The sequence below is a fragment of the Psammomys obesus genome, unplaced genomic scaffold, assembly GCF_907164565.1.
Source record: "Psammomys obesus unplaced genomic scaffold, mPsaObe1.curated_primary_1811, whole genome shotgun sequence".
Classification (NCBI taxonomy): Eukaryota; Metazoa; Chordata; class Mammalia; order Rodentia; family Muridae; genus Psammomys; species Psammomys obesus.
In genome coordinates, this window is record NW_026596125.1 from 1,907,032 (window position 1) to 1,930,454 (window position 23,423).

At 47.5% G+C, this 23,423-nt stretch overlaps 1 protein-coding gene across 1 annotated transcript in view; it reads right to left on the reverse strand.

Moving 5' to 3' along the window:
- Positions 1–3,361: 3,361 nt before the first annotated feature.
- Positions 3,362–23,423, reverse strand: part of Rrp12 (ribosomal RNA processing 12 homolog) — a 32,106-nt gene continuing 12,044 nt past the window's right edge. Inside the window, exons 11-34 of the mRNA XM_055591664.1 lie at positions 23,009–23,120; positions 22,688–22,785; positions 21,404–21,518; positions 19,611–19,753; positions 19,341–19,462; positions 18,074–18,138; positions 17,823–17,985; positions 17,303–17,457; positions 17,056–17,123; positions 16,484–16,577; positions 14,626–14,784; positions 14,440–14,520; positions 14,148–14,253; positions 13,842–13,949; positions 13,248–13,405; positions 11,955–12,046; positions 11,639–11,803; positions 11,369–11,538; positions 11,035–11,160; positions 9,427–9,476; positions 7,101–7,167; positions 5,889–5,956; positions 5,470–5,552; positions 3,362–4,288 (exon numbers count right to left, since the gene is read on the reverse strand). Of these exons, the coding sequence (XP_055447639.1) occupies positions 4,183–4,288; positions 5,470–5,552; positions 5,889–5,956; positions 7,101–7,167; positions 9,427–9,476; positions 11,035–11,160; positions 11,369–11,538; positions 11,639–11,803; positions 11,955–12,046; positions 13,248–13,405; positions 13,842–13,949; positions 14,148–14,253; positions 14,440–14,520; positions 14,626–14,784; positions 16,484–16,577; positions 17,056–17,123; positions 17,303–17,457; positions 17,823–17,985; positions 18,074–18,138; positions 19,341–19,462; positions 19,611–19,753; positions 21,404–21,518; positions 22,688–22,785; positions 23,009–23,120 (2,674 nt within the window). The 3' untranslated portion in view covers positions 3,362–4,182. The remainder of the gene's footprint in view (positions 4,289–5,469; positions 5,553–5,888; positions 5,957–7,100; positions 7,168–9,426; positions 9,477–11,034; positions 11,161–11,368; positions 11,539–11,638; positions 11,804–11,954; positions 12,047–13,247; positions 13,406–13,841; positions 13,950–14,147; positions 14,254–14,439; positions 14,521–14,625; positions 14,785–16,483; positions 16,578–17,055; positions 17,124–17,302; positions 17,458–17,822; positions 17,986–18,073; positions 18,139–19,340; positions 19,463–19,610; positions 19,754–21,403; positions 21,519–22,687; positions 22,786–23,008; positions 23,121–23,423) is intronic.

Consider the following 23,423-nt stretch of genomic DNA (forward strand, 5'->3'; position numbering starts at 1 on the left):
GGATTAGAAATTCTAGGTCATCTTTGGGTACATACCAAGTTCAAGGCCAGCTTGGGCTACAAGAGAACCAGTTGAAAAGAAAAGAAAAGAAAACAAAACAAAAACCCATGCTGGTTATGGTAATGCACTTCTTTAACTCCAGCCTCAGAGAATCAGAAGCAGGATACCTTTGAGTTCAAGGCCAGCCTGGGCCACAAATTCCAGGCCAACCAACATTACATAATGAGACTTTCTCAATAAAGCAAAAGAGGGGGAAGAGAGATACGGTGGAGGTTAAGAGTGCTTGTTCTTGAAGAGGACCCATTGAGCATTTCCATGGCAATCAATGGGAGGGTTGGGAAGAACCAAACATCTGCTGTGCAGCCCTGGCCTTCCATGACTTGCTGTCAGCTAACAGCTTGGTAAGTGTTTCTAAGGACAGTAGTTACATTAAGCATGATTTCAGGAAATGGCAAACCGGCTTACATTGTCCCAAATCAGGGTTATTTTCTAGAGTACAGTCATCTATCTAATCATAATAATGTATATCAAAAATAGAACAGAGTATTCATCATGTCATTTTCTAAATATTACGTACAATCTAGCACCAAGTGGTGGCTTTAAATTCCTGCGTAAGCAATGAGCACCATACTTAAGGCCTCCAAAAGCCTTTATAAATAAACTGAGCTTTGTCCACTGGGCAGATGTTCTAAACTGGGTTGCTTTAGTATTTACTCAGGTAGGGTAAAAACTTTGTTATATATATGCTTATATTAAAAAAAAAAAAAAAAAAACATTGTCTTTGGAGCTGGAGAGATGGCTCATGTTGCTCTTGCTGAGGAATCGGGCTCATTTCTTAGCATCTACACAGTGACCCACAACCATCTGTAACTTTGGTTCCAGAGGATCCTATACCTTCTTCTGACCCCTGTGCGCTGACACACAGTGTACATACATACAAACAGGCAAAACACTCATACACATAAATATTTTTAAAAAATTGCCGGGCCTGGTGGCGCACACCTGTCATCCCAGCAGTCTGAGAGGCAGAGGCAGGCAGATCTCTGTGAGTTCGAGGCCAGCCTGGTCTACAAAGTGAGTCCAGGATAACCAAGGCTACACAGAGAAACCCTGTCTTGAAAAACCAAAACCAAAATAATAATAATTAGAAAGAAAAAAAAAACTTATTTCTTAAATGGAAGTAGTACTTTGCCTGCAATCCCAGGATTCAGGACACTAAAGCAGGCTTTTGAGTTTCAGTCTGGTTTAGGCTTAAGTCATGAGACCTTTGTCTTCAAAACAACAGAGCAGCCAGATCTGACTATGCACACTGTAATCCCAACACTTGGGAGACAGAGGCAAGCAGATCTCTATGAATTCAAGGACACCCTGCCAGGGCAAGTGAGTTGTCTCAAAGAAAACAAGCGAAAGAAAGTATTAGGGATGGGGCTACAGCTCAGTGGTAGAACACTAGCCTACCATGAACAGTCTGTTTGTTCCCAAGCACTTCAAAATAAATACAGATCTGTCCAAAGTGAGCCCTGAGCCCTGAGTGCAGTAAAAAGGGAACTGAATCACGTACATACGGGTTACATGAGAATCTGGTAAAGATTCTAGCTCTTGTTTACTTATTTACTTATTTTATGTGCATTAGTGTTTTGCCTGCATGTATGCCTGTGTGTGTCAGATCCCCTGGAACTAGAGTTACAGACAGTTGTGAGCTGCCATGTGGATGCTGGGAATTGAACCTGGGTCTTCTGGAAGAACAAGTCAGTGCTCTTAACCACTGAGTCATCTCCCCAGTCCCTCCTCTCCCTCCCCTCAAACGTTCTATGAATCTTTCCTTCACAATGAAATACAAAATACATTTTAATTTGGATTACTCTTTGAAAGAACTAAGAAAAACAGTGGGAAAAGGACTCAGGACTGAAGACAGTGGCTACCAAACCAAACTAACCTTTCCAAGGCTGATCAGCCTGAAAAAAGACTGCTAACCTAGTAAAGGCAGGCTCTTTGGGCAGTGGCCCACCAGGACGGTCGCCTGACTAGATGGCCTTTGTAAGGCCAAAGCTCATGCACACCTGCAGTGGATGAACTGCCTTTTTGGTGGTATGAGTCAGGTGGGGCATGGATTTCCCTTCAGTTTCTGGGAATGAATGGAAAACGGATCCAGACGAGAAAGCCTGGAGACGACTCAGATTCCAACATCAGCAAAACCCACCAAGCTAAGTTGTAAATGTGGATCTTGGATAAAGTTTGCAACTTTTCCACTAGCCTTGTGATAGAATGACTCTTGAGAGAGAAGTGCTGCTGTGGTCTTGTTACACATGCCCCTGTGGACGGAAAAACAGCACCACATTCCCTAACATCTTTCAAGCACCTGAGAAGGCTAATGCTTGCCTTTGCACCAAAACAAAACCAAACTCTCAAAATCTACTTATCAAAGAACAGCGCTCAACACTTCATTAATACCAGCCTTCCCAGGTCACATACCCTCCCTCCTCAGAAGGAAGCAGAGCTTCTTGGAAGACATGCTATAATAAGCAGGCTGGCTTCAGGCTTCTTTGTAAAGACATCAATACTAGGTGATTGGCTCAGACCCATCCTCTTTACATGAAGCTTCCTAATGCATGTAGCTCCATTTCCTGAGAAAGGGGAACCAGGAAAAGGCCTGGGTTGAGACAAATGTATGCTGAGTGGTAATAATGTGGGCCATGGATTAGATAACCTTTGTAAATCTTTAATAAATCTTTTGGCTACCTTCCTAGCTTGATCTCCCATTCTAGACTTCTGTAAGCAAGGCATGTAAACAGTGCCACCTCTTGGCATACTGTGGTTCCTCTAAGAGTCTGAGTCCAAGGGCACAGGTGGAAATGCCCTAGCAATGCAGAGGGAATTAAACCAAAACAGAGACTACTTAAGAATGTGTACATTGGGCCAGGTGGTGGCGGCACACACCTTTAATCCCAGCACTGACAGAGGGCAGGTGGATCTCTGTGAGTTACAGAATGAGATATACAGAGAAACTGTCTTGAGAAAAAAAGAAAAAAAAGAATGTGTATGTTGGTCTCATCTCAAAGAAAACAGATGAGCAAGCGCTCACTAATCAAGATAAAGCATACTGCATACACTAGGGTCCTTCTCTTCTGGGCTGATGGATCAAGGGACCTTAGGAGTACTTAAAAGCCCACTGGGAGTCACAGTGCACAACAAGATGTAGAAGAAAAAATAAAGGAACTAGGTGTGTTGGCCAGTTTTTGTCTACTTGACACAACTTGAGTCATCTGGGAGAAACCTCATCTGAGAACATGTGTCCATCAGAATGGTCTGCCTTCTGCAGAGGCATTTATTTTCTCAATTACTGACTGATGTGGGAAGGCCCACATTGGGCCACCCCTGGGCAGGAGGTCCTGGGATGTTTAAGAAAACAAGCTGAGCAAGCAAGTAAGCAGCATTCCTCTATGTTTTCTGCTTTGGTTCCTGGCTTGGTTCTCTCAATGACTTTTGGAGTGAGGGAGGGCTCAATAGCTGTGCTGAATCAATGGACAAAGATGCTGATAGAGGCTTGTGAATAGGGGCAGTTTAAATGCTTCTCTGAGGGCTGTCAGCCACTGCCTCCTTCTGGTCCAGGTCCCTGGGGTTCAACCCTGTAATCCAGCAACCAGCCTTGGAGTATTCATTGCCTCTTCTACCTCCTAATGCCACTTTCTGACTGCAGGGAGCCCTCCTGACTCAGGTTGACGCTGTAGTCTAGATAGACTGCTGGGAGTTGGACAGAAAGGGGTGAAGTCATTCAGGCCATTAGTCAGGTGCTGCTCTTACCCACCTGAGGGGCAGAGATGAAACTCCCGTTTTCAGTGTTGACGCATAGTCATGCGCATTTATTCTATGCCTGGTTACAGCAGGTCTCACACATGCACACCATGACCATCACCACTCTCATGGCCATGCTGGGCAGAAAGCAGAGCACCGCACAGAGCCTTCTCACAGGTAGCAATGTCACATGGTTCCACCCCTAGATGTTGACAATGTTTTTAAAGAACATTTGGAGTTTCTAAAATTCTAGGCATCTCTCTGGGAACTGAGTCCTGGCTCCAGTGAGTCTTTCTTGGTCCAGGTTCAGCTCACACCTAGAGCTGGTGTTTAACAGCTGGAAAGGGGCCTTGGACTATAGCAAAGAACAGCTCCATTCCCTGCAAGGATTCAGGGCCGACGTCGATCCTTTCTGCGGAGTTTGTGTCCCACCTGGGATCCCCGCTGCGCAGCTTTCACCAGACCTTTAAACTGTCCTTGTAGCTTCACCTTTTTCCTGCAGAAAGAAAGAACAAAAGAGCTATATCTTATTGAGAACAGGCAGTACTCTCTCCTTACAGTGCTGATGTGTGGTGCTGTACACCTGTGATCCCAGCTCATGGAAAACTGAGGATGGCAAGTTCAATGCCAGCCTGAGATCCTGCATAGGAAACCTGGTCTCAATAGAAAAACAAACAAAATCAAAAGATGGGCACCCCTGGCAGACAGGGTGAAATAGGCAGACATGTATGTTCTGACCTGGCTACTACACAAATCCCCTGAAGAGCCCCATTCAATGATCAAAGTAACTAATTTTCCAGCAAGAGGATCAGAAAAGCAAATAAGGTAAAATGATTAAAGTCAGTGACTATGTAGAGGGCATATATTCCAGAATCTTTGTGACTGAAGGTCATGATTTATTTCATGTTCATTATTATTATTGTTGTTGGTTTGTTTGTTTTGTTTTGTTTTTTTTGTTTCTTTGTGTCATCTTGGCTATCCTGGACTGGTTTTGTAGTACAGGCTGGTCTTGGACTCACAGTGATCCACCTGCCTCTGTCTCCCCTGAGTACTGGGATTATAAGTGTGCACCACCACAGGAATAAAGAGAGGAGGGGAGGGGAGGGAGAAGAAAAGAAGAGGGAAGGGAGGGAGAAGAAGGACAGGGAGAGGGAGACAGAGAGGAGAGGCCCTGTCTCAAAAAACTCCAGTATATAAATAAAATAAAAAGAAGGAGGCTGGCATGGTGGCTCAGCAGGTAAATGCGTTTGCTGTCAAGCTTGATAACCTGGATCCATGTGGTAGGAGGAAAGAAATGACTCACACAAATTACCTGTCACAAACATACATACACAAAATAAATAAATATAAAATTAAAATAAGATGAAACAGGGTTGGGTAGTATTTGGTGGGTAAAGTGCTTTTGCATAAGATGGGCTCCCAAATGTAACTTAAAAAAAAAAAAAAAAGGGCTCCAGCACCCATATAAAAAGCCAGGTGTAATGGCATGCACCTGCAATCCCAGGGGATACTGGGGACTTCCCAGTTCAAAAGATAAAGAGCAACAGAAGACAACTAATGGTTGACTTTTAGCCTTTACATTCATACACATGAAGGCACAGGCACCCACATACACAGAGATATAAACATAACCAGGAGAGGCCTGCCCTGTAGCTCCTAAGCCGCTTATCACTGTACCTGCGGTTGAGTTTGGATCTGTTGAGTGGGATATAAGCATAGGGATCCAGTCGACCCTTCTTCTTCACATCGCCCTTCGCTTTCTGCTCATCCAGAGAAACAGCAATAGCAAAAACAAAAACCAAAGCTAGAGTGAGAGGCAGCCAGAATGTGGGCTCCCTTCCCTGTCCCTGACTTCAGCTAGCTTCATGTTTCCTCTTTTCTTGCCTTTCTGCTTCAGGTGGCATTAACAGCCTTCTCTGGCATTGAAAGGCCATTTGTCAAGGCTTCCAACTTCAAATGCCATGACTTAGGTGCCCCTTTTCTTTTCTGTCCTGTCTGGCTTCAAAGAGCTAAGATGGTGATGAGCACAGATCTTCTTTGCCCCTTCATTATCCCCCGGGTACCAGGAGACCTCATGCCCTGCCCACAGGTCTCACCTTGGCCTTGTATTCAGCTCCAGGAGCAGCCTTCTTGGTCACAGGGCGATGGATGCCAGAGCCGCCAGCTATAGCGAAGCACAGAGATCACGAGTCAGATAGAGCCAGATTGGCCCCCTCTGGGAGGCAGGAGGTAACACTCTCAGAGGGCCTCTGGGGAGTCGATGGACAAAAGGCCAGGAACTTGGTTCCATACCCTGGCAGGCAGTGAGCAAATTCCTCCTTTGAAGAGACCCTGCCCATGACTACTGCAAATACTTATGCTTGGCATTGACACAAATGACCCACATTCTCCCAAGTTACACTCCTCACCCCTGCCTGTGGACAGCTCATTTTCCATGCCCCATCCTGTTTGCACTCTGGCACACAGGCAGCTCTTTATCCCACCATGCAAGTGGGAACTGGAGCTTACTGAGGCAAGAAACCTTGCCCAGATCAGCTGGGTCAGCTTGTCACTTCTGGCCTGGCCCTCAAAAGTCATAGATGGAATTCTCAAATGCCAACTCAGAAAGTCCCTCTGAGATAAGAAACTGGAACTCAGAGAAGCAGTGTGACAGAACAAAGTCATACAGCTAAGTGACAGCTCAGCTCAGGCTTCTTTTCCCATGGATTACAATGGTCTTTGCCCACAATATCATCTCAGTGTAGGCCTCAGGGGGCCAGGCTATGAATCCCGAGGTGTAAGTCAAGCCATAGGTCCTGCAACAGGGTTAGGATGACATGGGATCTGGAGGACATACTGCCACCAGAATCATAGACTGCCCATAGCTTTGGACCTCCAGATGCACCATGAGCTGCTTTAGGGCAGAGCCCAGGACATAGCGCTGTGGTGCACCTAAGGAGGAAGGGAGCAGAGGAGATACCCTGCTGCTGCTAGTGTAGAGAGGAACCTTCTGGCTAGAGTTCTAATCTTGGGTATTCAAGAGAGGATAACACCTCACAAGGGCTACTTATAAGCCTCAAGGAAGGATGGCTGGGTGGGGAGGAGCTGAACTAAGGAGCTTCCCAAAAGGGCTAGATTTACCAGGTACAAACCTAACCCTTAGTCTCTCTCTCGGACCAGTATCTCCCTGTCCCCCCAGTCTAGTCCTGAGTCAGCCAATCTGTGGAACTGTCAATTGAGTGCAACTTCATGTCTCTGCCTTCTTCTCTGTATCTCCCCAGCGGGATGCAGGTGATGGACATCTGTGTCCCAAAAAAAGGATGCCTTACCTTGGTACTGAGGTGGGATCTCCAGTTCATCCTCCTCCTCCTCCTTCTGCCGCTTAAGCTTCTTTTTCTATAGAAAGAGGCAACAAGCAGAAAGTCAGTGAGCAAAGGGGCACGACTGTACCACCCAAGAGGGTGGGAACAGATGTAGTGACCTGCCTTTGTGACAAAGTCCTCTGCCAAGCTCTCATTCCCAGTTGCACAGGAAGCCCCTGTGATTATCTCACATCACAGAACTGGGGGTGGGAGAGCCCTCTTACCTACATTCTGACAACTGGACTTCCCTCTTCACACTCCAGAGCTATTGAAAGAAGCTGGAAACCCTACATAGGCCAGGTCCCTGCCTTTTTACAGGCAAGCCAGGTTCTACCTCTTTCCCTCATCAATACCTGGGTAGGTGGGAGACCCTGGGCTAAACTAGTCATTACCGTCCCCCAATGGACAGTAGGTTCACAGAAGCTATATGTCAATGGGACACATGGACTTATCCAATTATGACATGGCATGTGCTAATAAAGCACCTACTACATGCCTGTTGGTATAATGTTCTTTTGGAATGTATACACCTTACCCTTGTTCATTCAAATGCTAATTTCTCTCCCCCACTCTCTGGTTTCAATCTAGACATTGCATTGTGATACTTATTCTAAGCATCACCTGTCTCAACTTTGTGTAAACATGCCAAAATAAAACAACCAGCCACAATGTTGAGCAATAGAGAGGATTGGGTGAGACATCCTGGTTCAGAGTAGGAGGAGCCAGAGGAGAGGAAGGAGCAGGAGGGAGAAGAGGAGCAGAAGCTGGGAGAGCAGAAGCTGAAGGGGAGGTCTTGGAATGACGTGGAGAAATGAACCGGACCTAAGATATCACTAAAAGCAAGTATAATGGCTGAATCTGAATGGAATGAAACTATGTGGGCTTGGAGGTTTAGGATGGAGTAACTATTGCCCAGCATTGTGTTCTAGGTTAACTAAATAAATTCCAGTCTCCGTGTGATGATTTGGTTAAACAGCTGTTTAGGATTAACCGCAACTTTACTAAAAGATATATCAATAGTAAATATTAATGACTAATACAACACATGCCTATATAAGAAATACATGGGAAGGGAAGAAGCTCTACCACAGGGCAGCTCTGAGGAATATTTAGGCTTAGACATTAGCAATCAAGCAAATATACTACACAGTGGGTAGGGATGTGGGTGGGTCAGCCAGGGTTGTCCTAGCTCCCAAGGTTGGCTCCTATGCTGTGGTCTATGACACCAGCCTGGAAGCCTTGTGAGATGAACTGAGAGCCAGGGATGCCAGGCCAAGGGATCTGGCTAAACATGTGTCCAGTAATCTGGATGGAAGGTCCACATCCACTGGCCGTAGCACAGAACTGTATGTACTGAGGTCCAGAAACTGGAGATGTGGGACTTAGACTGCACAACAGAGGATGATGGCTGAGCTTTATCCTAGTTCCACTGGTACAGAGCCAAGGCTAGCCCACTAGCTGGTCTTCCACTAAGGATGTCTTGGTCCCTAGCATCTCATGCTCCCTGAACCAAGTATACAGAAGGACTCAGCAAGTGCCACACAGATAGCCTTAGGATACCGATGGCAGGAGCTGGCTGACTTGCCAGGAGCCACTGATGTGGTCATTCATAGAGCCTTCTTGTTGCCTCAAGGAAAGATGTCTAATCTTGCCAGCTCTGAACTGATGGCCACCTACAGAGGACCGTGGTCAGTCCTGGCTAGTCAGGACTAAGAGGCAGCTGCCAAGTGATCACCAGCTCCCCCCCCCCTCGAAAAAGGTTCCAGAAAACCCAGGAATGACTCAACCAGAATATTTCTGTGGAAAATGAACAATGGTTATAAAGAACATTTATGGCTCGCTGAGCACTACCAAGTGCCAAGCTCCTCACACACCACGACCTCTACACAGAAACCTGGACTGGGAGCCTGGAGACAGTGATAGGCTCCTTCACACCTTCCTACTGGAGCCTGGAAAGTGAGGCTGGACTGAGGATGAAGGTGGGCGGACGAAGGGCAGAACACAAGGAAAGAGCCCTGGTAAGCAGAGCTGGGCCATACTGGAATGGTCTGTGGAGAAAGGTATCACACAGCTGTGCAACAGAGACCACTGGTGACTACCCCTAGGCACCCTTGAGACACTTCCTACTCCTCACTCTCTTCTCTCCTTTTGACTTTCCCACATGACTTTCATTCCATTCTCCAAACAGCATCCTGCACTCTGATAACACTGTGGGCGGCAGTAGGGCAAATGCGTGTTTGTATGGCTTCGGGTATATGAGATGTGGGCCAGGATTAGGCCACAAAGTACTCACAGTTCTGACACCGACATCTTCCCTCAGGTCAGTCATCTCTTCCTCCTCCCCTGGAGTCAGAAAGAAGATAGGCTCATGAGCACTTGGGCATCCCTAATCTACCTTACCTCATGCCTCCTCCTTAGCAAGAAGGGACTGGGAGTCAGCTCCACCTCACACATGCCCCCACTTAGCAAAAGGACAATTTTACCCTCCTACTCAAAAGCTTTCTTGCTCACTCTGTGTACTGGCACCATGTGGGAATAACAGCGAAAATATGAAGCTGACCATCTGGAAGGAAGAGAGTCCAGCAAAGTAACAGCCAGAAGACAATGAAGACAGAATGTGTAGGGCTGGGAGTAGAGCTCAGTGGAGCACTGGCCTAGCATATATCAAGTGCTGGGTTAGCACTGCAGGAAAATAAACCAGCCTATGACTAAAGATGTACAGGAGAAACACAATTGGCTTGTGGGAGTTCTGTGGGACAAGGCTTACTGGCTAAGAGACCCTGAAAGGACACAAAGGACCAGTGTGGGATCCTAAAGAGCAGAGGGGCTCCCCAGCCATAGGAATTATGGGCACCAAGTCCACAGAAGCCTAGAGAGGACGAAGGGTGGGAGGGGAGCAAAGAGCCAGCCAAAGGAACAGCATGAGCCACCTTTACATCAAGCATAGCCAGGAGCCAGTCAGAGAAGCAGCTGGCAAGCAAGAACAGGAGCTGTGTGAGTATGTCAGAAAAGCAGGTGACTCAAAGGCCCTGAGCTAAGCAGTGAGAGCCAAAGAAACCAGAAGACAGATATCTGCCCCACAGTACTAGGGACAGAACTCAGCACTTCATGTGTTCTAGACACAGGCTCTGTTACTGAGTGGCACAATCTCTTTGGGAAGGCTGACACTTTTGTAAAAGACATGGGTGTTCTTTATCTCACTGACTGTGTGTGAAGAGGGACCTGGAGAGACTAAATGAGTTAAGAGGTCCTGCTGAGGAGACAACTGTATAACAGATGTGTTGGGAAGTTAGAAGTGTCTCATAGGCTGACTCTTCCTGCATCTAAATCAGCCACAGTGCTGAGCAGTTTCCATTAAAAATCAAACCAAACAACAGAAAGGGAGAAAGGAAAAAGCAGCAGGCAGCAGAAGAGATGATCATACCATCCAAGCAAGTGAGGGGAGTTCCCTCAAGTCTTATTTAAATTGTTATGTATGTATACTGTATTTGTAAAAAGTCATAGGTAGACAGGCACTGGTGGCACATGCCTTTAATCCTAGCACTCAGGAGGGAGAGGCAAGAGGATCTATGACTTCGAGGCCAGCCTGGTCTACAGAGTGAGTCCAGGACAGCCAAGGCTATAAAGAGAAACCATGTCTCAAAAAATCAAACCAACCAAACAAACAAAAAAACCAAACAACAATAAAAAAGTAAATAAATAAGTATAGATAATACGTGAAATAAAAGTATGCTTAGGAAAAATCTGAGGAGTCCGAATGCTCAGGAGCAGCCTTAGATGTAAGCTTCTCAGATCTGTTTCCTATGCTCTCTCAGTAAATGGTCACCATGAGCCCTCAAGTGAGTAAATGAGTATAAAGCCCTCCCAGCCAAAGCAGCTGTTCTCTGTGGGAGACCCCTACCTTTAGCACCATCTTCTTCCTCCACCTTGTCTCCATCTTCCTCTTCACGTATGATCAGCCGGCCATCGGCACTCACCTTGAAGCCATGGTCCTTCTTCTTGCCCCGCCCAGGCCCGGGCTGGGTGGCTAGTGAAGTAGTTTTGAATGAGGTGAGGATAGTTCAGTCCTAACTAATTCATACCTTCCTTCCTCAGAGTCCCCCCCACACCAAAGCTCCCAACTGTTAGCCTTTGCCCACAGGCCATCGACAGAAGCCAAACCCTGCCTACCACCCGGGAACCCAGTAACAAGGCAAGTCTACTCTGGACTCCTAAGTCAACCATTTCTTGCTCACCAAGAACTCGCTGTGCCACCTTGGGATCCAGGAAGTTGAGGGGCTCATCTCCACCCCCTTCCTTCAGCCATGCCCGACTCTTCTGTCGTGTCAGCTTCCTTTGCTCTTTGCCCTGGCCTCTTTCTTCTTCCTCATCTTCATCCTCGGAGTCAGCCAAAATCTCCTCAATGCTAAATTAGAGAAGTCTAACATCAAAACACTCCTGGGAGAGGCCAAGACAGGTTCTGGGTAGGAGCAGACTAGGGCCTCAGGGCGGTGCTGTGGTCTTACCTGTCGCCTTTGCTCTGGACAGGCTCTTCTTCCTCCTCTTCGTCCTCTTCCTCGTCAGCAGACTGGCTCAGGGCACGATGCTTCTTGGCTCGGGTCTCAGCTTTCCGGATGTTGATCAGGACTTTGTGGTATTCTGCAGGCAGCAGACCCTTCACCAGCTCAAATCTGAGTGGGGCGGAGAAGAGCTGTCTAGAAGTACTTGCCAGGAATCCCTCCCCAGGGGCAAGAGATGTTCAAGAACCAGTAACCCTTCCTCAAGGCTCCTGAAGAGACTAAGAACCCCACACCCCATCCCACCCGATTCAAGTGCACAGACCCAAACTTTCGGATGAACTTGATGAATAGGTTCCGAAGCTTCATGCGGAAATGCCGTCGCATATCATCTGACAACTTCCCAATGGCCTCCATCTAGCAGACAAAGCACCAGGGTGTTGGGAGAGCATGGTGTGCCTTCACCCTGCCCACCTTTTCTTGTTGTTCACACCTGTGTACAGTCAGCTAGGCCTAGCTAAGAGGGAGGTGTCGGCTGTCCTGTCCTCAGGCTACCCTTTCTTGGCTCAACTATGCTTTCTTAATCTGGAATCCCTCCTTTCCTCTATGCACTACTTCATAACAGAGCTGTAATCATCCTTCCAAGGTAACAACTTAACACTCCAAATGTTCTTCCAATGGTTCTTTACAGCAGCTCGATGGGACACATACCAATACCAAGGCATAGGCTACCAGCTGAGACACAGGCTTACCTGACTGTCAAGTGGCCATAAAGGCATCACCCACTCATTCTACTTTATCAGATACTATCCAGCATCCAGATACTATCATATTTCCTTTTTATCATGCAGTCATGCTCATCCTGCCTAGTGTTGGTGACACACGTGAGTGGCAAACCTTATTAAGAGCATGGTCTCCAGTTGGGTCAGGGAACAAGGTCCTCTCATATCCTTTGAAGGGATTTTATAACTTCTAACTATAGGTAGCTACAATAGATCTTCACTGTAGCCATTTCTTAAACCTGGCTCCCATTTATGCAGTAGGCTTTTGGAGAACATCTATCCCCACTTCCTTCCTTGAAGCCAAGGCTCAACTCAGAAAAGGTATGCAGAGAGATCTGAAATGTCATGTAACTCAACCAGTTGGAAGTGGGAAATGAAGGCAGTATGTTAGCAAACTATTCCAGCTTGTAGGAAAAGGCTCCCCTGGGTAGAAGAAATCCAGAGACCCAATCCCTTTTCAGATCCTTCTGTGCCCTGGCAGTGGCCAAAAAGAGGGACCCTAAAGAGGGTGAGCCCAGTCCGAGTCCTGAGACTAGGCCTTGAAAATAAGTATCTGGCCTCCATTTCTCTATCTGAACACTGTACAATGTGGAAGGAGTTCTGTCTTGGGTTGTAGATCCAGCTTCTATGGAGGAGACATAGAGTAATATGAGACACCATGGGCATTGTGCCTTTTGGGTCAGTCAGCATTCCCCTACAAGTCCCTCCCAGGGCTTCTAAATGTCCTTCTGCTGCTCAAAATACCAGTGGATAATGAAAAAGTTCTAAACTAACTTGACCCATGGAGTCCACACTCAAGAGCCTCCATCACCCAGTGAAAAAAAATGGAGTCTCACCACGAGCTGTACATGCTTGGCAAGGTGCACCACGTCCATGACCACCACAGCCACCTTGATGAAGCCCAGCGCAGATTTGACCACATCACGGGTGCGGGAGGCGAGCAGCAGGCATACATTCTCTAGGAGCTGCTCCATTGTGCTTGTCCCCATCAACCCTGTGCACAGCAGCCACTGTCAGATACCAGAACCACTCAAACCCAAGACCCACCCATGGCTCAGATGTTAACAGGGCCTCTCTCTGGCCTCACACAGTTTGAATCACCACTCACGAAGTGTCTCTGCCTTCCATCTTAGAGATGAACAGGTTCTAAGAGGTTAGTGAAGTTGCTCAGAGTTTCATGAGAGAGGAGAGACTAGAACTAAGACCTCCTTCTAACCAATCTGAAAGGCCCAGGACATCTGTACCGCTGCTGGGTGATGCAAGTGTAAGTAAGAAGGCAGCATTTTATGAGAACAGACTGGGACTCAGAACTGGGCTCTCGGGTCTCCTTGCTGCCTCCTGATACTTTCCCCATTTTGGTGTCACCCTGTCCTGACCTCTAGGGCACTCTTTATTATGACGGCACCCCAGGCCTGCAGGTAAACACTTACCTTTGAACTCAAACAAGAGGTGGGTGAGAGCCAAGATGCTACAGCTAACTGTGGTAACCGCACCCAGAAGGCCAGGATAGATCAGAACAAGGTATCGCTGCAGAGCCTCTGAGAACAGAGAGTGGGACAGTCACTCGAAGGCAGGGTGCCCAGGGCACTACAGACCTACAGCAGCAGCCCACTCAGAGCCACAGCAGAACAGGATAAGAAGTTCCTTCTACCTTTTCCCTCAGATCAATGGCTTTAAGAATCTTATCCAAGCCTGATGGCAGCATGTCCACCCCAGCTTGTATCCCACAGTCTCACCTTCCTGGCTGGAGCCAAATCGCAGGAAAGCACGACCCATTTCCACCAGCAGGGTGAACGCATTCTTCCTTGCACCCACTGATACCTCCTTGGTGCACAGGATTACCTGGCCAAACAGCCTTGTTAGCACATGCTATCCATGGTGACAGCCTGGGTGAGCTACACAGGCCTAGGCAATGAATGGAGTATACCCTCAGCACTGTTAGTTACAGCTCCCACTTCACAACCGTCTCTTAGAAACCACATTAAGAAATCGCAAAATACAAATGCAGCCCTCCTCTCAAGCCCTTACCTCTGGGATGAGGGCAGCAATGAACTCCTCATGCTCAGCCGACAGCTTTTTCACAATGTGGATGAGGCACTTCAAACGGGGCTGTGGGCACAAAGACAACACTGGGATGCCTCAGTGTCCCCAACTCCTGGATATCCCTGCTGACACCTTCCTCCCTTTCAGCATAGGCAGCCTGGGGGTCCTCACTCTTTTAGCAGGAGAAGACGTGCTCTGCAGTGAGTCCAGCAGAGTCTTCTTCAGATCATCCAAGTGGCTCTGCACGAAGCATTCTGCAGGGCCCTGGGAGCTGGCGCACACCTCCTCCAGCACACGGTAGGCCTTTTTCTGTACCCCATGGACCTTGCTCTGAGAGAGGCAAATAAGACACAGGGATAACAAGAAAGGGGAATGGGTTCCACACCATCCTATAATATTCCCCAAGCATCTTCCTAGATGCATTTAGAGTAGCCGGTCTGGAAACAGGAGACATAGCTTCAGGGACAAAGCCAGACAGCTTTTCCAAGCTGCTCTTCTTACCATCCCCAAAAAACAGATACAGGGGCTGAGGCAACAGCTCAGTGGGTGAAAGTACTTGTTCTTTCAAAGGAGTCAGTTCAGTTCCAACAACCTATATGGCAACTCACAATTGTCTGTAACTCTACTTTCAGATCACAACTACCAGGAGATCTGCTACCGTCTTCTGATCTGTGTGACACCAGGCACACAATGCAGGAAAATATACACATAAAAATAAAAAAATCTAAAAATTAAAATTAATAAGACACTCAAGCCTGGGCTGCTGGCATCAGAATATGCAAGGAGTGATATACCCGGTACTGCCTCTGTCTGACTAGAGCACTCTCCTCTCTACTGCACTGACTCCTATAGTTCTGAAGGAGTTCCCAGCACTCTCCCAGCTAATCACAGCATGGCCTAGTCATCTGTGTCCACCTGCACATCCTTCCTCAAGGCAAATTCATCCTCTAGCTGCTACACAAACCTGCAAGGGAACAGGAGAACTGGTCCTCAGGAGGGTGCTATTGGGCTGAGCTTTGCACAGCCAGAGGCCACAGCATGAGTGTTTCAGACAGGGCCAGTATGAGCAAATGCACAGGCTCTATACAAGAGTGTGGGAACAGGAGTGTGGCTCATAGAGTGCATGCATCCATGAGAACCTGGGTCTATCCAGCAAAAGAAAAGAGAAAACAGAATAGCAAAATGGCTCAGCAGGTAAATGTACTTGTTTCCTGATGGTGTGAGCCTGACAACCTGATTTAGATCCCTGGAGCCCACATAAGGTAGAAGGAGAAAACCAATTCTACAAAATTGTCCTCAAACTTCAACCTATCCTCATCATCACACACAAAGAAATGAAATAAACATTTTTAAAAGTAGAAAAATAAAGGTCTTGGGCTGCAGAGATAGCTTAGAGGTTAAGAGCACTGGCTGCTCTTCCAAAGGTCCTGAGTTCAATTCCCAGCAACCACATGATGGCTCATAAACACCTACAATGAGAACTGGTGCCCTCTTCTGGCATATAAGTGTATATTATATGCCAGATCACGTACATAAAATAAATAAATTAATTAATTAAATAAATGGATGAATGAATGAATCATCAATCTTTAAAAATATGTACAGGACTTATCTAGGACTGTCAATAATAGCCTAATAAAGGCTAGGTAGGGAGGTGCACACCTACAACCATAGCACTTGGGAGGTAGAGGCAGGAGGATGAGGCGTTTCAGGCCAGCTTCCAGTACATACAAAGTTCAAGGCCTGTTTGAGATACACGGATATATCCATGTATCAGACTTAAAACAGAAATAGTCTGATGAGGCTATAATTGGGTGAAGGTGGAAGTTCGACTGGATGGGGCAGGCCTAGAACAGCAGCAGGAAAGGGCCACGGCCTCTGTTACAACACACACCTTGGCAGGCAGGCTACAGCCCTGCTGTACATCTTAGTACAGATGGGCAGGGCAGGACACAAAGGGAAACCACTGTGGGAGCAGCTGGGGCGCAGTCTAGGCAATTTATAAGGGAGGAAGACAAGGAGAGCTCACCTCAAGGAAGGGCCGGATGGTGGAGTACAGCTTACTGATGGCAGCTTCATCAGAGTAAGGAGCCAAAGCCACAACCAGGTCCAGGACAGACAATCTGCCAGATTGAGAAACAGGAAGGGGGCACTGGAGGAGGGCAGAAGCTGTTTCCATTCGGGGTTGGGACAAGGGCTCTCCGAGGCACTTGTGAAGGGTAAGCACGGTAGCACTGTACTCACGGAGTACTTGGAGTACCAGGCAAGTGCTCTAGGTGTTTCACACAGCTACTTCTCTGTCCTCAAAGAGCCATGTGGCAGGTACTATTATCACACTCATTTTACAGATGAGAACTCAGAGGTAGAGTATGTAACTTGTCCAAAGCCACATGAGCTAGGAAGTGGTAGAGCTGGGATTTGAACCCAAGATCTCTAGGCTCCTCTTTCCATCCTCCAGTATAATGAATGAATAACGAACTAATCAGACCTCTCAGGGCTGCTGGGACATTTGATATCTCAAGACTTCCAGAGTGAATCCTAAGGCCTCTGTTGGGTACCCCTGGCTACCAAGCTTAAGTGAGAAAGCCCTGAGTACTTTACCTGGTGAAGTCAGAGCTGGCAGGATCCAGTACCTTCTCGGTGGCTTTTTCCAGGAAGCCATTCACCAACTGACAGCCCCAGTAGAGAGAGAAACAGAGTGACCATGCAGCAGGTTCCTGAGTTGGTCCACATGGTTTAGGAGCTTCCAGCCCAACAAGTGCCGTGTAAAGTCCCATTCTCCAGGGCATGGAGGTGGGGTCTTGACCTTTCCAACACCCAACAGCATCCCTCCTTCACCAGCACTCACCTGAGACTCAGTTATGGTGAGGTAAGTTTTGATAGTTTCTAGCACAGCACGACGGGGGGCTGCCACCTCCCCAGCTGCAACAGGCTGTCCATACTGGTTGAAGAGAATTGGCAGGAAGTTCTTGGCAAAGCGGCTTACTTCAGCACGGTCAGCCTCTGGCGAGAGGACCCAAGATTACATTGAGGGGACAGAACTAATAGTAACTTAGTGGTCACCGGGGGGGCAGGCCAGTGTCATCCTTTTAGAGGATCCTGTGGCAGAACTAAAAAGCCACCAGAATGGACCTTCTTCCAGGGCAGGCTGAGGCCAGGACACACAGAACAAGCAGCATCCATGTTCAGATACTGACTGCACAATCCACAGCAGCTGCCGGCACACTCAGTGAGCGGTGCAATGGTAGGACTAATGTTAGCCCCCTGGAGCCAGCAGCAGCAATAGCAGCAGTGCAGAGGCTGCCTAGCAGTGTCAGCCACAGCAGGCCAGCACCCCAGACCATCTTCTCACTAGTTCCCACATTTACCTGCTTCACAGCCCTTGGTGATAAGGGTGCGTAGGGCCTGGCACACAGTGACCCTCAGATCCGGGCGCTCATTAATGGCTGTGCCCAGCGTCCGTGCCAGGCCTTTGAAGGAGGCAGCCACATCTGTGGGCCTTGTACAGAACCCAGGCAGGAGGGTCCAGATCTGGGAGGGAGGTATTTAGAAATTACTGTGTCACCAGTGGCTTGTGCCCCTACATGCTCCTTCCCCCTTCCTTCCCCAGCTGACTCACCTGCCACTGGAGTGTGTCATAAATCTTCGACTCCACTGTGCTGCCTGCCTGAGCCAGGTCCATTGCTGGAGGGTGTGACAAAGACATGGTGTGACCCCAGAAATCCTCTTAGCCAACTGGCCTCATTTTACCAAAACCAAAAGCCCTACAATAAGGATACAAATATAGATAATATCCCCCATAAGTTAACAGTAACACTAATTGTTCTAATAATTAAATCCATGGATCTGGGCATGAGAGTAGACACCTATGATCCAGCACTCAGAAGACAGGAGGATCAGGAATTCAAGGTCATCTTCAACTACTTATCAAATTAAAAAAAAAAATAACCCAACACCCCCAGTGTTAACAGGTATGTGAATGAGTCCCCATTTTAGTTACTTTTCAATAAGACTTTTTGTTGTGGAGACAGGGTTTCTCTGTGAAGTCGTGGCTGTCCTGGAACTTCCTCTATAGACCAGGCTGGCTTCGAACTCACAGAGATTTGTCTGTCTCTGCCTCCTGAGTGCTGAGTAACACCATCGTGGCAATATCACTTTAATATACTTAAAAACCTCACTGTTTTTTGCAAACTTCAGATGTAGCAGGGTATGGCGGTGCACACCTTTAGTCTCAGTACTCAGGACATAAGGGCAGGCAGATCTTTATGAGTTTGAAACCATATATATAAACATATACATCTGTAAATTGGTCTGTAGTTTATAAATCTATAGAGCCTTCCCTCTGTATCCATGAGGGATTGGCTGTAGGATTCCCATAAATATGAATGTTTAAGTCTCCTCTGTAGACTGGTATACTGTTTATATGCAAACTCTATTCATACCCCTATTCCTTAAATCACTTCTAGATGTGTTATCAATGCAACAGTGAAATACCATGTGAAGGACTGTTATACAATAATATTTAGGGAATCGTCTCCCTCCATATTTTCAGTCTGTAGTTGACTGAGTCTGTAACACAGAACCTAGTGCCAGCTGTACACATGTAAGCCATAAAATTAAAAAAAATAAAAATAAAAAAAAAAAACCTGCCTAAAGGGCTATCATGACAAAGAAGAACCGAACTCTTTCTTTTGATTCAAGAAGGAAGAATAAGATCCCAGTTGTAGAGGCTCCCTAGGAGAACCCTTGCTGGGCAGTTTCTAACTGCTCAGAGGAATGCAGCCAAAAGTGTATGCTAGACTCAGTCCTTTCTGACCTCTTCCAGCTGGGACTCCTAGACATGGAGCGGAGGGGACTCAGGCTGCATACAGCCAAGGGCTCCATACCTTTTCTCTTAAGAGTGGTGGCCAGAGGCAAGAAGTAAGTGGTGAAGAAACCAAGTCGTGTTTCCCGAACATGATCCCGGATGACAGGCAGCAGCCAGCTCCGTGGGAAATCGAGAGTTTCCCTGTGGGAAGAAGGACTCAGTGAGAACAGGTGACAGAATGAAGACTGAAGGTCCCTCTGCATAGACAACTTAGTGGACACCCTTCCTAGAAGAGAACTAGCTACATGAGTCTCCTGGGTCCCTCAAGACCAAGCAGGGTCACACTTACTCAGAGCCATCAATTTCCAAAGGCACGGCCTGCAGCACCACCTCGGGTCCCATGCTGGTCACTGCAGCCCCCACAGCTTGGTCTAGGGCTGCTGTGTGGGGGAAGTGAGGGGAGAGGCGCAGGTCGCACAGAGACTGGAGGCACTAGAACAATGAGAGGATACAGAAAGACATGATGGCAGGGACCAGCTGTGACACTGTGGCAGAGCAACTGCCTAGCATGTTAGAGGTCTGGGATCAATCTCCAGTATAACAGAAACAACAACGTGTAGTTTTTCTGCTGACCAGGGAACGGGAGCTGAATTATCACAAAGCTCCTTACTCTATTGATTTCTCTACAGATCCATCTCAGAAAAGGGATCCAAGATCTCGACCAAGCTAGGCTTCATCCCAAAGGATGGAGCCAGATTTTAGGATAAATGAAGTCCAAAGAGACACATACTGATGTCCCAACTGACTCAACTGGTGTGTCCAATCCCTTTCCAAGGCCCAGGACTTTTAAAAAGTTGTTTTATAAACATGAAAAACTACAAAATTTCACATAATGCAGATTCCAATTATCTTGAAGAATGGAAAGATGTGACCAAGGCGGGCCTACATCCAACTATGAGCAATTATCTTATACTGATGAGGCACAGTGGTACCCTCCAATTTCCCTCAGTATCAACTAGGCTTGCTTCTCATAAACCCGCCTGATTAGTAGGAAATCATGTTGGCCAAACCTAACCCTGGTCTGGCCAAAGTGTGCTTTCCAAGGTAGTCCCATTACCCAGACAGCAATGGGAAAAAGCAATGAGAAAGACCTAGGAGCTAACCCACCAGCCACTCCTTGACCTGGGGTCTGCTCAGGATTCCTAGTCCTTAGAGATTTTACCTTGGGTTAGAGAAACCCCGAGACCTAAGGCTGTTTAAAACATAAACACTAAACTAGGCATGGTGGCACATACCTTTAATTCCAGCACTTGGGGGGGCAGAAGCAGGTTAATCTCTGAGACCAAAGACAGCCTGGTCTACAAAGCGAGTCCAGGACAGCTACACAGAGAAAAACCAAAAACCAACCAACCAACCAACTAACACTATACTCACCGGTTATAGAAAATTTAGAGCATTAAAATTTGAGAGGCTGGACAGATGCCTTAGCAGTTAAGAGCGTGGCTGCTCTTCCAGAGGACTGGGGTCTAACTCTCAGTACCAACACGGTGGCTCATAGCCACCTGTAACTGCAGTTCTAAACTCTAGGACCCCCTTTCTCATCTCCTAGGCCACCAGGCACACATATGCACATACATACATAAAAACTCACATAATATAAGTAAATAAACCTTTTAAACATTTAAAAATGGGAGCTGGCATGATGGCTCAGCAGTTAAGAGTACTGGCTGCTCTTCCAGAGGACAGGTGTTCAATTCCCAGCACCGATGTGGCAGCTCATAACTGTCTATAACTCCAGTTCCAGGGGATCTGATACCCTCACACAGACATACATGCAGGGAAAACGTCAATACACGTTAAAATAAATAAATGTTAAACAAAAATGTAAAGGGCTAGGGCTTCCCAGGATTCTAAAGCCATTTCAGCAAAGGTAATTGGGCTGGTATGGTAGTTACTTTCCATCCTTCTTGCTTTTCCCACATTGGAAAGTCACCTTCCTGAAAGCGTGGTACTAGGCACCTGCTATTGGCACTGTCAACACTGGGGTGGCATCACGTGTAGACACGTTCTTCCTGGTTAGGAGTCCTCAGATCAAGGGCCCAAGTGCCACCCGTGCCCTAGCCCCAGTAGCCCCCAGCTCACCTTCTTCATCACAGGATGAGCCTGCTTTCCACATGCCTCAAAGAAAACAGCCAGTAGCTGTAGCACAGAGCTCCAGGCCGCATGGAATTTGTATGTCAGCCCTTCTTCCACTGCCCTGCCAAGGAGAAGCACAGTCAGGGCCACAGTCACATCATCCCAGGAAATAGCTGGTACAGTGAGCCACAGACGCCAGCTAGCCCGAAATGGGGAGGGGGTCCAGAAGGACAAAGTGGACAGCTAATGCTCAGAAAGTGTCCATGCTGAGTTTAGTTATATTTCCAACTGACTGAAGAGAAACCCATGATGTAATAATATGTTCTGTTTTCAGATGAGGAAACTGAGGCTCAGAGACATGAAATGACCTGTGAATTACTACACTGGGCTCCTCAGCCTGAGTTCTGCTGCTTTCTCTACATGACCTGAGGAGGGAAGATGGCTGGGAAGCAGTAGCCTGGGCAGAGAGAAAGGTCTTTAGGCCCTTCCTGAGTATACTTTGGCTGGTCCTATCTCCCCCAGTTTCTGAGGCCCTGGGGACTTTAAGTGGAAAGGGCCAACAAGGAGCAGTATATGGGCAAGGGACAGCTGAGGTCAGCTGAAGACAGGAGTCTTACTCCTTTAGAATACGTGAAACCTCATGCCAGACATACAGGAATGAAGTCCTCTGTCCCTGTCAATTAGTCACAAGAGCACCAAACCAAAAGACAGAACAAACAGGCCCAAGACCCCAGGCCCTTTCCTAGGATTGCTTAGCATGATGTGGCCACGACTGTGAATGGCTCCTCACAGCAGATTGTGGTCAGCCTTTTATGAGCTGGATGATGTCTTTCCCAACTGTAAGAAGGGTTAATACAAATCTCCTAGCACAAGGGTCAGCAGGTTCTGTTTCCTAAATGCCTAGCTACATGCCTGGCTCTGGTCTCCCACTGATGAGGATCTAGAGGTGTCAAGAGGTAGAGAAGCTTGTTCCAGATACCTGGGGCTTGCAAGCACAGAGCTGGATTCAAACCTAGCTCCAGAGTCCAGACCCTCAGAAGCAGGGATCTATGAGCTATACTCTTAGATCCCACAGTATGGCATGTCTCCTATTCTAAGTGCCTCTGAGGCACAGCACACCCCAACTGGCAGGAGCTGCTTACCCAAGCAGAGGTTTGGCACTTACCCCGATCCTACAGAGCACCTGGTACTGGGTGCACTACCCAAAGTGATGAGTAGAGCTCAGGTCATCATACATAATTTCAACAAGGTCCCCTTTGTACCCGCCTAACAGGGATACCACATTCTCACCTAAACATCTTAGCGATGTACTGGGGAGGACCTGAGGCTGAAGAAGTCACAGAGCCAATGTCAGCAATGTGTGGAGCCACACACTCCTTCAGGATCTCCTACAAAGAGATGCCACAGGCTGTCTAGTAAAGGCCATATCCTCAGTTCCACCCACACTCCCAGACAGCTGTTTTTTGAAGCTCCCAAAGCCTGTCTCCCACTGGGAGGAGTTCCTCCAGGACCAAGCTGGGCATCCAGGGTGGCTGGGAGTCAGGGCAGCAGGCAGAACCTCTTATGTGCTGTGCATCCTCAGCTAATGGTGGGCTCAGCAAGCTACAGTACCTTGAGAGTCTGGGTAGCAGCTGCCACCACTTGTGAATGAGGGGAGAGAAGACAGGTCACTGCAGTTCCAAAAAATCGAGCAAGATGGCCTAGTCCCAGGTCCCGCTGCAATCTGTCAAGAAAATAGGTTTCTGTAGAACCTGGACCTGAGCCTCAGAGACCTAAGTCACTGGAGCTCTGGTGAAAACATCTACTGGCCTGAAGGGTTCCTCAGGGCCCTCCTTGAAGGCCATTCCAAAAAGGGACTGTCCTTGAAGTAACATGGGGTGAAAAGCTTAGCACACAGAATGTGAGCTTGTCTTCCTTAATACCTCCTTCCGGTCTGGCCCTGACACTTTCCACAGCTAAATCCAAAGTTTTAAATGTATATACAGACAGACAAAATAACTGCTAACACTTATGAAACACTACACAC